The 15483-nt window shown below is 38.4% G+C and overlaps 1 protein-coding gene across 1 annotated transcript in view; it reads right to left on the bottom strand.

The window, feature by feature from the left end:
* The window catches only part of lrmda (leucine rich melanocyte differentiation associated), a 229755-nt gene that overhangs the window by 68397 nt on the left and 145875 nt on the right, over window positions 1–15483 (bottom strand). Inside the window, exons 3-5 of the mRNA XM_081616124.1 lie at window positions 11133–11259; window positions 9662–9801; window positions 4370–4496 (exon numbers count right to left, since the gene is read on the bottom strand). Coding sequence (XP_081472250.1) covers window positions 4370–4496; window positions 9662–9801; window positions 11133–11259 — 394 coding nt within the window. The remainder of the gene's footprint in view (window positions 1–4369; window positions 4497–9661; window positions 9802–11132; window positions 11260–15483) is intronic.

Genomic DNA, 15483 nt, shown 5'->3' with positions numbered 1-15483 from the left:
GTACCTGCTGACGTAGCCACCAAGAAGTCCTTAATGTTAGGGAGAAGGACCCAGGAGTTACTTAATTCACTGTGAAACATTCTGTTTAATAGAGTAAATGTTTTTTTTTTTTTTTTTTCTGCTAGTTACGTTTTATATGAACGTCTCTTTTATCAGTGCTTAGGATGTGAAAACAGAACGTGCCGTCACAGTGTTTTGATAGACATGGCCAGTTTAACCCAAAGATTTGACAGCATAATGTGGGCTGCATGGCAAAAAGGAAGGAGTGAGGGAGCCAAAAGTACCACATGTGTTTTCCAAAAGCAGACCAGCACGGTCTAAATAGCTCTACGTGGTTTAACGCCATCTCATTCCATGACCTCCAAGTCCTCAAAGAGAATTATCACATTATAACATTCCAACACGCCCAAATTCCCAAAATACAGCTCTAGGCTTTTCCCGTCTGACTCTGTTTAGTGTTGCGGTTTCTGGAAAAGACTTCAATCGTCACTGCTGTTATTCTGTTTACTTCAGGTATTTATATATTTCCCTGCCTTTGTCTTGTCATTTTGTCTTTGTTTTGGTCATACTGCTTAGCAATTTATGCAGAGAAATGCAGCATAACAAATGGGAAATAAAAAAAAAAAAAATTCCCTTTTTTTAAAGCTAAATCACAAAAGACATACTACGGCAAAATTAATTATTTTAATGCTGTTTAAAGCATAAAGGAACAGAACACCTTCTTAAAGAAAGTAAAGTCATTTAGATTTTATTAATAACGTGATGTCTTTTCTATGCTCTGACATTCATGTTTGTAAAGAAGTTTAGAAAATGTGAAAATAGGGATTTTACAATATTAATGATTGAAATAGTTTTTTTAATAACTATGCCAATCATAGTTACTGGGTGTTGACTGCAGTTGCCATCAACATCCAGTTGAAAAACCATTGGAGAAGCCATAATCACATTCAAATTAGTTTCGGCATCATTTTTCTAATAAAGTACTCCCAGTTCTTAACGAAAGCTGGTTCAATAGCCGGTTCTCAACTGGTTCTTTGAAAGAGTTGGGTTGGTTTTTACAGTTTTGAGCCACTTCATTACACAACTTTAAATGCAGCGTAATAAACTAAATGTTCCTCTCAGATTTCCAATCAATTGTAGCACACAGAGAGAGTTTAGCTACAAAAATCACACTATTTATCCAAGTATCTCTCCAAATGCATTCCATAGCATCATAGTATACATTAGTGTAGTTTTAACCCCTTAACTGCCACCCTCAAAGTGCTTACACATCAGTCAAAACAGTGTCCTCATGACAAATAAGGAGTCTTAAAAAACAAATGTTATTTGTGAACATTTTACAATCTCAACTGGATGATCTCTGATAAATACCAGAAACCCTAAATTACAGGATTTAAACTAAACATTTAGAGCAAGATTCAGTAACCCCACCTGGTGAAATTAAAAGTTCAATGGTTTCTTGCAAGGTCTAAGGAACATAAGAGTTTTCATGACCTTTTTTAAAGACTCTCATTACTAAAATGTATGCATTACACATGTATTAAAAAAAATAGTAAGTTTGTTTCCTGGTAAACTCTGGATTGAATTTAAGATTTTCATTCTCACAGAGAAGATGAGAGACATTTAGCTTGTGTGAAGACATCAGTAATTTTCACAATAAATTTAATTTGCCTGCATGCTATTACATCGACGACCGAAATGAAATGTCTTTGTGAAATTATTTTTACTGACTCGATTATATATGTATTTAAATCAATTGGAGCTGTTCATCTTCAATGCTTTGAGATAACATGTGAAGTGATTTATAAATAAACTGAATTACACAGATTGTATTAAAGGTTATTTAAAACACAGCATGTGGTCTACGAAACCTTTTCTCCATTAGCGAAAAAAAAAAAAAAACTGAGCTTCTTAATTTTCTCAAAAGCATTGTTATGTCTTGAGAGGTTTCATTACCATCCTATGTGACTCTAAGGCATATATCTTACAGGCCTCTTAATTTTTTGGTGCTAATTCTGCATTTCTCACAAACAAGCTTTTGCGCTGGTTTCATTTTTCCTGGAAACTGGTTTTTGGCTGTCTGGTTTTGATTTAGCCGACATGGAAAACATTGTGAATGCATGAAAAGCTATGCTGTTCCGATTGTGCTAAAGACCATAACTGTTTTATCAGAGCCATGTGGCATCGCTCACTGCCATGCCACAATGGTATGATTAAGAAAAAAATAAGGGAGAGAGAGTTTAAACTGTGGTCACATTTAACTTCGATATGACTCAAGAGAGGTCCTGGAAGTTAGCCACAATCTCTTTTCCAAAACATACATCAGCCAATGAGAATGATGTGATAGAAGGGGCCTTTTTTGTTAATTTCTGCTGTCAGGAGTTGGCATTGATCACGAACACTCCTAGAGTTGCTGCTGTATCTCTGTTTTAGATTTACTGTATTTGTGCTGCTTGCAGCAAGACGAATTATGAAAAGGAGCCAGAACAAAATAAAACAGAAAATCAAAAGAAAAAAAACTAACTTTTAGGCTTTGTCTATTGTGAAGTTTTTTAATAAATAATCTTCATTGTTCTTAATATTTTCTTCTTTGATACTTGGCCTAATTGAGACTTAAATTTGAATGCATGCAGCAAAGAGACAGCTAATTACCATTCTTTGTAATAAAGCTAATGACAGAGACTGTACTGTTAGCAGTGTCTTGCCGTAGCTGACATAAAAGGAAACATGAGTATCTAATTATGCCATCATCTTCCCTGTTTGTGCTGTAAAAGCTTCTCTAATTGGTGGCCTGCAACATCGGTCATCTTATATAGAACTCAGATGATATAGAGAGTTGAATCCGGGACGTTTGCGAGCCTCGTTGACTCTGGTATAGCTGAAACATAAAGCTGAGGAAACGATATAGGGAGATCCCAGAATCCCAAACTGGAATGAATCCAAAAACGGTTTCCAGTTTGTGTAGCCCGACTTTTACTAATGAGGAATTAGGAAAAAGAAGATCAGGAATATGCTCCAGTGCACAAATTACAGCACAATGATAAGTAGACCCTCTTTTATATGAAAGCTGTAAACTTTTACTTTACATAAGGAATAAATAATCACACACAGCTGGTTCAAAGGCACCAAGACACAAAAACACATCATGTCAGCTAGAATCTGTGATTATCTCTCCTTTCATCTACAGCTGCGGCGACAAAGCCAAGCATTTCTTTTTTACTGACAAGCTATGTAAATACAATCTTAAAAGTGACTTTACCCTGCCAAACAGCATTGTAGAGGTCCTTTCTATTCTTTTCATATAAAGTGAGTGATCAGTGTTTTCACTCTGCTTTTCTCCATCTACCAAACACGGCAGTCTGAGGTTAAATTATTTCAATGTTTTGCTTTCCCGCTTGCCACTCGCATGGAGGATCAAAAACAAAGCATAGCACGGAGTGACACTCAAAGAGTACACTATCGTAGCTTATTATCTAAAACAATGAATATATTGTTTTCCTCATGTTTTTTTTAAAACCAACATCGACTCACATGCTTCTTATTTGTCACAAGAAGCTTTTGGCTGTACTCTAACTCTCTCTCTCTCTGTGTGTGTGTGCGTGTGTGTGCGTGTGTATGCATATGTGTGTGCGTGTGTGAGAGAGAGCCTCAGAGACCCTAAGACTAAATTGTAAATATTTAATGACTTTACAATTACATTCAATCCAATCTGGGTGGATGTGCCTTTAAGTAGGTTGTTACAAAGGGTAGAGTAGAAATACAAATGAACATCTTGAAGTCTAATTAGTCTTTGGTTCTCAAAACAAGAGAGCGACCAACAAATGTATGGGGTTTGAGATAATTAAGCGATTGTGCAGAGAGTGTACATGAGCTGTCACTTCAATCGGCAGACACGTCACACTAGGCAACACAAGTGTGACCGGACAGCCGCCCGTCGCCTTTGATCTGGGTTCATGCATACAGAATCAGGTCAGGCTGTGGCCACATGCACTCTCACACACATTTATAGAAGAGCACAAGCGAAACTCACATACTGTCACCTTCCGAAAACAAAGGTCTATGTCAGTTTTTTTTTTGGGCCTAAATTATTTTTTTGGCAAATTAGTGGCAATTTTTTTTTTTTTTTGTCAAAAAATGACTTAGGCCATTATTTTAGGAAAGTCTAGGAAAGACAAAATACAACTTTACCTTTAGATAAGAAATATAATGTTCAAAGAGTCAAAACAGCAGGATCTTGGCAAATGGAAACTGACAATCAAGCCGAAACAGGAAGGAAGAAAGGATACCGCAATACAATAAAAAGGTGAGCACAATTAATTCAATGCTACTACTAAAAAAATTTAAAGAAATGAAGACCAGAATAACTTACTGCTTCCAACTTTGGCTTCACCACTTTCATGAACGCCCCTCTCGCCTGTGCCTCCATCAGTTCTTTTTTTGTTACTTTCCTGGAGTCCAGAAACTTCAGCTGGGGCAATTTGTAAAGTACAAAGAACCTGTAAGACAACAAAAAAAAACAGCTTTATTAAACTACTTTCACACACACACACACACACACACACACACACACACACACACACACACACACACACACGCACACACACACACACACACACACACACACACACAAAGGTAATGTAGAGCATGCAGCAGAAACCTATGAAAGAGGTGATTTTGGTCAGGGCTCAACAATATTAGAAAATCTTGTAGTGGTGATAGTACACATAAATATTCTGATGATGACGTCAGTAGCGATGTATTTGTGCTTTGTTCTTTCTTATCTTTCTCATCTGTGCTTCCATCACTGTGACCCTTAGTATTGTAAGCAATGTTATTTGTTTTTGGTATGAACATCTGCTGCCATGTGACTTTGTCCCACTGGTTAAATCAGCACAAAAAGTGCAAGATGACAACATCTGGACTATATCAGTCAATAGTTATTGCATTCTAAACAGTCTTTTGAAAACTGAATATTGCACCAATATAATGTCCAATATAATGATGAAAAAAAAATTTCATGCAACCCTGGTGCAGTTGTATGTGTTCAGCAAGACAAGAGAAGCAAGTCAGAATTCATTAGAAAACTGGCATAGTTTAAAATAGGAAAATATGTTAAATGCTCAGAGACTTTAAATTGGGTGGGAGACTCACCTTTCAGCAGATTAAAGGCACTAAAAAAATTCTACGATGAAATAGTTTAGATCAAAGCATGCAAATGTATAGGAATGACCAATGTATGAATCCAGAAAAGACATACAGGAAAAGCCTTGCAACTATATGCAAACTTTTGTTAAGCCCTTCAAAACTGTGTTAAAAATGTGTAGAAGTTCAAGGGGTCTAAATTATTTTCAACGTTGTAGGAGTCACTACAACATACAATCGCAACATAAATTCTAATATTATATTCTAATATTAAGGAAAACCTGAAAAGAAGCAGGCTTAATAGAGATGCAGATTAAGTGGTGGTCTATCCATGAATGCAATAACCTTCAAAGCTGATAAGAATATACCAGATCAATGGCACACAAGGAGATACAACCTGTGCAAGAGCTGTCATTCTTGCTGCATCATGGATACCTCTCTAAGCTTTCAGACACACTCCGTCTTTCATTGGGAGGGAGAGAAACGTCAAAAGATAATGGCTGGAATACACAGATGACAACAGATCCTTTCACTGGCAGGCAGGGTTAGAGGAACCAGTATGTCAGGGCTGAGCTGGTAGCCAGAGAGGACACACATCCACCACCTAAAGTGGAGGGTGAGAAAGGACGGGGAATATGGATCGAGACAAGACCTGTGTGTGTGAGGGGTTGTGACAAATTGATGATGGCAATGGCGATGAAGGGAGATGGCAAAGCCTGTGTCAACTTTTCAACACCTGAGGATAATGAGGAAGGATGCAGGAATCAGACTGGGAACATTCAACATCGACATGCAAATTAAGGAAGAAAAGAAATATTTCATAGACGTAAAAAAGAAAATTACAATACTTCCTATCTAGAAAACACACTAGGGAATCCTTTGCAGTCTAACTCTGATGACAGGTTAAAATAACCTTCTTCAAACCCCTTAACAAGAAAGAAGAATCTTTATTTCTTCTGATAATAACGCTAACACTCAAATCCAGGAGGCCTCCATCCCAACCTGTGTCCCTCTGCATGCAAAAGGACTTTGTTCTGGGCATTTCCATGATCAAAGGTGAAGATGCCCTTGGGATACACACAGGGAGGTTATTCTCCATAGGTAACCTGCCATCATAGGGTCAGAACACATGACAAGGCTCTGTCAGCCAGTGGTGATATTAATGATTCAACCCCAACCACTGAGGGAGGATAAGAAAGCAAAGGAGACACACGGGGAAGCATGGAGGGTGGGTAGGGCTGTGGTGGTGCTGCTTGACTAGTAAATGACTAGATGTCGTTTATTTAGCAGTCCAAAATATCAAATGCCTAGTTTAAAGTAAAAAAAAACAAAACATAATATATATATATATAACTGTGGCTTTATTAATTCAAACAGAGCACATGTTAGATTGCTGACTCACTCAGTGTTTAATAAATACACACAACTGATGTTGAAGTTACTTAAAATGTGTTTGATCAATTATCTCAACTGGAGGACTTGATGCCTAATGTGAAGAACTGCAAATAATGGTAATATATATATTTTTAAATTCAGTTAAAAGACACTTTGGGTAATCATTACTCAGCAGCACTTAAAGCATTTCATAAAAATGAGTACAAAGCACAGTTGGTGGTTGAGACGCCTCAAACTCCGCTTTCATGTGCCACAACAGCAGATTGTTCAAACTGATAACTCTCCACAGGGTAACGGGGTGAATGTCAGAGAAATTTTGTTTATTTATGTACATCATGGACTCAAAGGGAAAACAAGTTGGATTAACATCTGTTGTCACTTTCCCATGTGCCTAAAATTGTCAGTGTACTGATCATTCACATGCTTGCTCAACATAATGGAGAGATTTTTGAATCCACAACATGGGAAGGATGGAAAATGGTGTTAGTTTAGTAGCTACACTGAGAAACAGCTGGTCAGATAGTGTTGTTCTTTTTATCTAGATTGGCTAAACCTATGAAAATATTACTTTTTGCCTGATCTGAACACACCAAAATTGCGTGAACAGGTCTCATTAACCACAGCATTTCAATGTGGAAGTGGATACTGACTGGAAAGGGCTTGCAGATAGCCATTTTTTAATATCACACAACGTTTAAAAATGAAATAATGACACAGAAAAAATGCCACAAGTTGCTTAAAAGGAGAGATTTAAAGTTTTTAGTACATGCCGTCACTCATGAAACAGGCCTGGATCAGAGTTAAAGGATACACACATTGATTGCTTGAAGAATTTTTTTTATTCAAATTTTAGCAGGATACATTTATTGTATAAGAACAGGAAGTTTAATTCCTGTTCTTATACAAAAACCTGTCCGCCACACTCTACCTTCCTTACCAATATCCCCTGCATATTTTTGCTTCTGTTTGACTCCTGTGCCTTGTACCTTAACTTCATCTGGTGACACGAAACCTACACTCTCAGGTCTGTTTTCTCAATCACAGATCTTATTTTCCCTTTATTGAAGCAATAATGTGACTGCTCAATCACTTGCTTTTTGGGAATGTACCAGTTTGGCTTATAGAGTTTACTTCAGAGAAAAGAGAAACGATTTGTGCAAGAGGCATTGCAGCGGGAATTATGACAGTTTTGAGTAGGGAAAGGGAAAGAAACCCGAGCGAAAATGAGGAATCTAGCTCTCAAATCAAAGACATGATTTTTGAGAGAAATATTTTAAATATGAGTGGGACTTTTGTAATGCTAGCCATGCCAATAGCTAAAATAAGGTGTATAAACAAAAGGAACGAAATGTATTTTCAATGCTGTTTAATATAGTTGTAAATAAGAAACCTGAATCAACTGGAACTGGCAAAATCATAAATCGGCCCCCAAGAATTCAAATTGTTTCACCTTCATATTCTGGTACTAAAAACCAAGGGACAGTGTGGATATTAAAAGTCACCAAAGAAGAGGACAACATTTAACCTCCATGCTCACTACAGTGTTCAGGGAATGAATGCTATATTTCTGTGTCACTGCACTAATTGGGTCACCGATGCAGCACACCAGGATATTTCACTTGAGAGAGCGAGAACTCCTCAGGCACTGGGCCGGGTATTTATTGCCCAAGGCCAGTGCTGTCACGACCTGCATACAGCCTAACCTTGTCAGACATAAAATCTGCATCACGCTCAAATTGATGTTTTACTATGTGACACACTATGAATATTACATTACAGGACCGTAGACGTTGTCAGTCAAAACAGAACAGCCTTCCTCACCAGTAAGTTAAGCATGCGAGTAGAAGGAGAAAAAGGGTAGGGAAGGGAGTTTGAAGAGGGGTGGGGGGGGAGAGAGGGAGGCGGGCGGAGAGCGAGAGGGGTATAAAGACAAAAAGAGAGAAGAAAAGATTATTCAAGAAAGGCATGGGTGGTAAATGATTAATAGGAAACACAGAGTCAGAAACAAGCACTTAGGGCTAAAACAGACAAAAGAGAGTATGCTTTTCGCCTTTTATCACATTTCATGTAAAAGACCCTGACAAATGGTGGTCATATTGCCTGACTCGGGGCTTGGCTTGATGTTTAATGCATCATCTGCTCTGGTAAGGCAGGGTAGTAAACACTCATTTGTGGCGATGACTAGTCACACATGAAATCCATTTTGCAAACTGGAGTGTACCGAGGCCAGTTGACAAAGCTTTTAGAGTGATGAAGCCGAGTCCACAGTCTGGTTATGAAATGCAAATGCTGGTGGTCAAAAACTAACATCTTGAAATTTATTGCAATTTACAAAAACACAGTCTCTTATTAGTTGTGGTGGAAAACTTGCCTTCGTAATACTAAGAGAATAATTTTGGAATTTTGAATTGAGGTTGTGTTAAAAAGTTAAACTGATATCTTTCCTGAAATAAATTTAAATTAAGATAAATCTTATAGGCCATGTTTCCACTGAGCCATAGTACAATAGGTATTTTTTGTTAGACTTTTTATTTTGCCTCAGAATAATAATCCCTGCTCCCCTTCACCTGGTGCACATCTAGTTATTTGGTCCCACTTGTTTTTTGTAATGGTAATCAGTCCCTTATATAATACATAGGTTCCCCCCTGGTTCTTTCAGTCACTGGCACCGGCTCAATGTCATACCGGTTAACTCCTCGTTTTCTTCCTTCGTTCTACCAACACCCCAGCATTCTTATATCATTCAATAAAAATACAATTTCACTTTGACTTTTCCAACCTCGTGCCTACTCAGTTTAAAGGCTGAACTGAAGCACTGTGCAAACTTGAAACTGTTTAAAATAACACATAAATTAATGTTGTCTTTTTTGTTTTAATCAATATAGGAATGAGGACAAAATTTATATATATATATATATATATATATATATATATATATATATATATATATATATATATATATAACTAGTACTCCTTTCATATGTTTAAAAGATGGGTGTCCCATTTTCTATCAAAAATAAACTTTTCAGTTCAATGAAAATGATCTTAAATCTAAACCTACCATCAGTATGAATAACTACAGATTAAATCCTATTCATAAAAGTTTCCCCGTGAAGCAACAGACCTGTATCTCTGGTAGTCGTCGTCATCCTTATCCAGGCTCACCAGCTGGTTGGGGCAGGCCTCGTTTCCCAGCAGGCTTAGGTACTCGAGCGATGGGGTCACATCCGCTAAGTGTTCCAGCAGGGCCTCGATATCAGTCAGGTGTCAAAGGGCAGATGTCAAGGACCTAGCGCTGTTAATTACATTAGCATTCACTACGCACACAACCCGTCCCAGGCCTGTCTGCACTAAAACACGTCACTGTCAAATTTATTGAGGTGCTCAAAGAGGCTAGTCAGTGGCTTTGTGAGAGTGGGCAGACAGAGGTGCAATTTAAGGTGCAGGCTTTGGCATACAGCACTGACACAATTTGGCTCCTGCTCTGACTCTTTCTCTCAAATCTCTTTCATTTCCTAGGTGGCCGGGTGCACAACGGTGACAAAATGATGGATGCCCTGTGGTTCAAATAGTCCATGCTTCTCGGAGCTGCACTGTGGAAAAGTTTTGCGAAACATGGAAAAAAAAACAAACAGCCCCTAAGCAGGCACATTCATCACTAATACATTCACTTGGAAAATTGAGCCCCAAAGTGTCAAAATACAACTGCACTAATGCGGCGCTCTAGCTTTAAAATGGCACCGTGCCACGACAGGATGTACATAATTGGCCTATTAGCATGTGCCGACCACTTCACAACCGAACTGAGCACACAGTCCCAGATGCACAGTTCAAGGAGTCCCAGTTTTAATGTTGACTCTGGAAGTGTGCGTGTGTGTGCGTGTGTGAGAGAGGGAACATCGTTACCCAGCAGGATCTGCATAACCAAAGGAAAACAGAACATATTGCCGAACCTGCTCTGAGGCTCAGAGAGGAAGTTCGCACTTCTCCGACTGATCATAAGCAGCTTTGCAATATGTTTTACATCTATGCCTAAATTTACAGCGACGCCACAGAGCTGTGGCTTTAATGTGTTTGCAACGTCTGGCGGCTAGAAAATACGCTAGGCAATGAAGTAAAATGTGAGTATCTGGAAATCAATTAAAAACATGGAGCTGTTAATTCAAGGGTGGATTTTGGAAATGTTTTTGTTTCTTTTCAAGCTCTGTATATATATATATATATATATATATATATATATATATATATATATATATATATATATATATATATATATATATAAAGGCAAAACATAAATAAAGGATGTCATTTTATTTCTACTCTGAAAATAAAAGTGTGTGTTATTGTAACTGTTGAATCTGATTCCACTAGAGGTCCCTGTAGTTCAAAAACTAGTCATGTGTGTAGCTGTGTGACAGCCAAGTTCTTCTACACAGAGTGCTTCCTGCAAAGCCACATCATTACAAAGAGACACTTTCAGACAATAGGGAATTGTACTCGCTTATGAAAGAGGGAAAAACAAACAGTTTGCTGTAATTTATGTCTGGAAATGCAATACAAATTATGGCCCAAGTTGATTTTTCTCAAAAGGATATTTGGTTCTTATTGAGTGTCAGGGTGTGGAGCTTGGGTAACCTGGGCAACTGGAGGTCATTTCCAAGCAGATTGTTGTCGACGACCAACTCTTCCAGCTCAGTAAACATTTTGAGGCCTGCCAGCGACCTGTAATGATAAGGAAACAGTAAAGTGGTTATGGCTCCAAATCTGCTCCACGGTTATTGTGTAGAAATAAATATTTCAGCCTCTCTCCTTTCATACGGCAGGAGAGTGTGGGCCTGAGCCTGTCAGTGAAGTGAATGACAAGAATTTGTGGTGCTGAGCTCCCCTGGCATGGCGAGGCATCCTTCAGTGGCTGGCAGCATGAGGGATGGGGGTCACTTGTGAGTAGCCAGGATTCAAAACAAAAGGCTTCAGAAATGCAGCGGGCAGGATGAATTTGTCAATGTCTTGTGCCTTGAGGCGCCCAGTTTCGCCTGACCCTAACCCTCCATTCCCAAGACAAATCACTCTGTCACAGTTCACCTTCACTCCCCAGACACAAATTTAACTTGTCATCCATCATTTTCACAGAGGAACTGGGATACACTCACAATCACAGATGCAGTAGAAGGGGAAACTTTTTTTTTTTTTCCTGCCACTGCGTCATGATAGGGGGGTTTAGTGTTCAGATTACAACATCAAAGCTTTTTTTTCCTTTAAAAGGAGGAAACATTTGGCCCTTCCGTTCATTTTTATGACACATTGCACAGAGGTGAGGGGTCATCCCAGCTTCTTTCCTCTCCACCTCTCTCACACATATACAAATTAACACAGGCATAAAATTGACAGAAGGTGGTGTTAAAAGTTATGTTAGGGCCCTGCAAAGTTCAAGTCATAGAAGCCACACAAAAGGCGATGTGTGTGCTGTCTAATCCTTCACTGTCAGAGTGCCATGTTAAAGCGTCCTGGGAGACTTCACTGACATTTAAATCCGACACACTGCAGACACTGAACTTCTCGAAACCTCTTACAGTTCGCAGTTCAAATGAGAACTGGTTTAAATTCAATCAGGTGTTCTTAATCAATAGGCATTTTAGTAAATTAAATATTTTAAGCTTATTATATATATATATATATATATATATATATATATATATATATATATATATATATATATGCACACAGTAAAATAAAAGAAGGATGACATCAAGTGTCATGAGAAAACATTCCAGTGAACAATGTCACATTCCGGCAGGAAATATTCAGGATACAAAGACTAAAAAAGCAGCATGACACAGTGCTCTTCCCTGGATCTGCGTCTGTGTCGGAGGCTACATATCATATATCATCAGCTACATTTTGTTTTAAACAACCAAACTGATATGAATTTGTTTTTTTGTTTTGTTTTTTGGGCTGAGAGAACATGGGCAGTGGGATGTTGGAATTTCGTGGTATCCAATATGACTACTGCACATGCATATGTTCTAGCATGACTGACAGTGTGCATGTCTTTTAATCAGTGGCACAGGCAGTGCCAAAAAAATAGGTTATTACTACATCAAATTAATGAAAGTAGTTACCACAACAAACACTTTGGAAATTCCACTGTTTTTTTTACTCACAACATGAATCTTGACGACTCTGGGGTGTGAAGTAATTTCTAACTCTACGTGATTGAAACACATTTTCAGCACAGCATAAAACAACCAAAAATTAAATAACTCCTACATGGATAACTCCTGAGACAGGTTTTATTTCCCCCTCAATGAACTGTGTAGTCTAACTATTCAAATTACTTAGAGATTGGTTGAAAACTTTAAATTATGAACACAGAAAATTACTGCAACAGCATTTAGTGTATTCTTTATATTTTTGACTTGCAGGAGAGTCGGAGTGAGAAGACATCAACACACACACACGTACACACACACACTGACAAGGAAAGTTGACAGCACCCTGCCAGTGTGCTGGCAAACCTGCCCGCTGACAACCTCTTATCAGGAATGGTAAATGCAGCAACAAGATGGATGAACTGAGAGAAGTGGCAGTTTTTTTTGTTGTTGTTTTTTTTTTTATTCGAATTTGGTTTGGGTGTGTCTTCACCTTGTGGCACTTCCCATTTATTAAGAGATAGAAAACATGTCAAACTAGATCATTCTTACCTCGGAATCACACCAATAAGAAATATACTTCTTACATATATTTGTATATTTAATTGTGCTGTTTTCCCCCATTTGTGGATGATGGAAAAATTATGAAAAAAAAAAGTTTTGTCTTAATTGTAAATATAGGTATCAGTGAAACAAACATCAAGTCCTAAAACAACTACAGCACATTAGGAAGAACTTGCTATTACGTTACAAGTATAATATTTATTAATGAGTAGTTGAGAGAAATCTCCCACCACCTTGGATAAACATTTAATTTTCTGTGCACAAAAGGCTGCAAACAAACTATAGCCATCTGTGTGTGTGTGTGTGTGCGTGTGCGTGCGTGTGTGTGTGCGTGCGCCTGCGTGTGTGTATCTGATGGGCTGCAGTCCTGTGGGTTATGTTATTAGCTGCTCGGTTAAAGGGAGCCGCATGGCACAGGGGGGAGCCTTATTAATTGTTGTTTTCATGTCACCACCACTGCGTGCACTGGCTGATTTAATCAGTTAAATTCACAGCCAGGGGAGAGCCACTAGGTCCCATCCAGCATTAGCTACAGAGCTGGGATTGAACTTCTAATACTCTCCAGCTCTCTATGCTCCCCTCTGCAGACTTCCATAGCTGCTTTCATTACTTTTTATAAGCCTTGTTGTTTTAATGTGCAGCTTGGAGAACTAACAAAGTTTAAGCACTGCAGTAAAAGCACTTTCCTTAATAAAAAAAAAAACAACTTTTTTTTTTTCTTTAAAAACACTAATGAGAATAACTGCCTGCAACTGATGTTTGGTAAAAGTTGGGAATCAAGAAAAAAAGAAGAGCAAAAAATGTTCTTGTAATGATAAAATATACACTTCTCTTTGTTTATTTCTATTCTTCAAAAAGAGCAGCAATAACTGCATGATTTCTACAAAAACACCAATTGTCCTTTGTATTTTTAAGCTCACTGTAAAAAAAAATAAAACAAATACTGTACGAGTAATAATTCAAATCAGAGTGGAGCAATTTGGTACATATTTAGAAAAATAAATATGTGCACCATATTTGATCAAACGACTTTATGTTAAACCTCTATCGTGCAAGAGACCGAGCAGCAGTAGCTTTCAGAGACAGAAAGGCGCTTTAACGAGGTGAGGCAATGAATCCTGCACTTGTTAAGATAATTATGATCAGCCTCATTGTCAGAGCTAATACTTCACACGGGCTGTCTTTACGCTTTGACTACCACTTAGCCTGTGTAAGCCCGCCATTATACATCACACAACGCTGCCTGCATATCGGTGTACGTGCTTTGGAGCTTTCATAAGTGGTGGGTGTATGTGCTGAAACCACCATTATCTACAAATATCCTGCCGACTGAGCCCCAAGAGGAGATAGATACATTTTTAGCAGGAGCAGAAACTCAGCAGAGGAAGTGGAGGATGTGAGAAGCCAGACAAGGACATTGGAGAGGAGACGCTGACCCAGAGAGCAGCTTTCCCGGATCAATACACTAATACTGATGCAGACATAGTGATTGATAAACCGCAGCTGACAACAGAGGGAAGAAAACTCTCGCTAGTTATTGGCTGGAATGTCAGTCACTTCTGCCAGTGGTGTGCACCAGTGTCATCTTGGATATCCTCAGGCAACACATGAAAAATTAAGAACAGCAGTCTTGGCTACTTTACATGTGTTACACAGTCTTCCATCTGCTGCTGAAACTATGGCCTGAGTGAAGTTGCTTTTGCTCAACCTATCATGCGTTAATACAATGCATTCTCTTTTACTGTGGAACCACATCTGGGCTCCTGCACAGTACTTCGAAAATGTCCTTGAATTCACATCCAGAACTAAGGACTTTGAAAAGCTGGAGAGGCTTCAGAGCTGAAGTCCGGCAGCTGATGTCCTCTCAGATGGTTGCATAAGTGCAGAATAAAAAATAAAAAAATAAAATAAAAAAAACGGGAATCTTACTTTAAGTTAGGCCAGCTGGATCTGCAGAGTTACAGACGCGCTGACATCCTTTACAGAAGGAAACAGATAACTGTTTGATGAATTGACCAATTCCAGGGCTATGATAACCTTCACATGAGCATTACACACTTTTAAGAGTTCACTTCAGATTATTTGCGAGGATGTGGTGCTGTAATAAACAGAGTACAGAAAGTGGACCTCAGATGACAACTGTGTGTGGACTGGCAGCAATAAACTTAACAACAAGGGTGAAAGGATGAGTTAGGGAAAGGAATGAAACCAGAGACTCACTAAACTAAAAACG

Source organism: Poecilia reticulata, chromosome 15 (assembly GCF_904066995.2).
Source record: "Poecilia reticulata chromosome 15, P_reticulata-male-v2, whole genome shotgun sequence".
NCBI lineage: Eukaryota > Metazoa > Chordata > Actinopteri > Cyprinodontiformes > Poeciliidae > Poecilia > Poecilia reticulata.
Note: the sequence above shows the minus strand (reverse complement) of the source record. Positions and strands in the feature narration are given on the sequence as shown.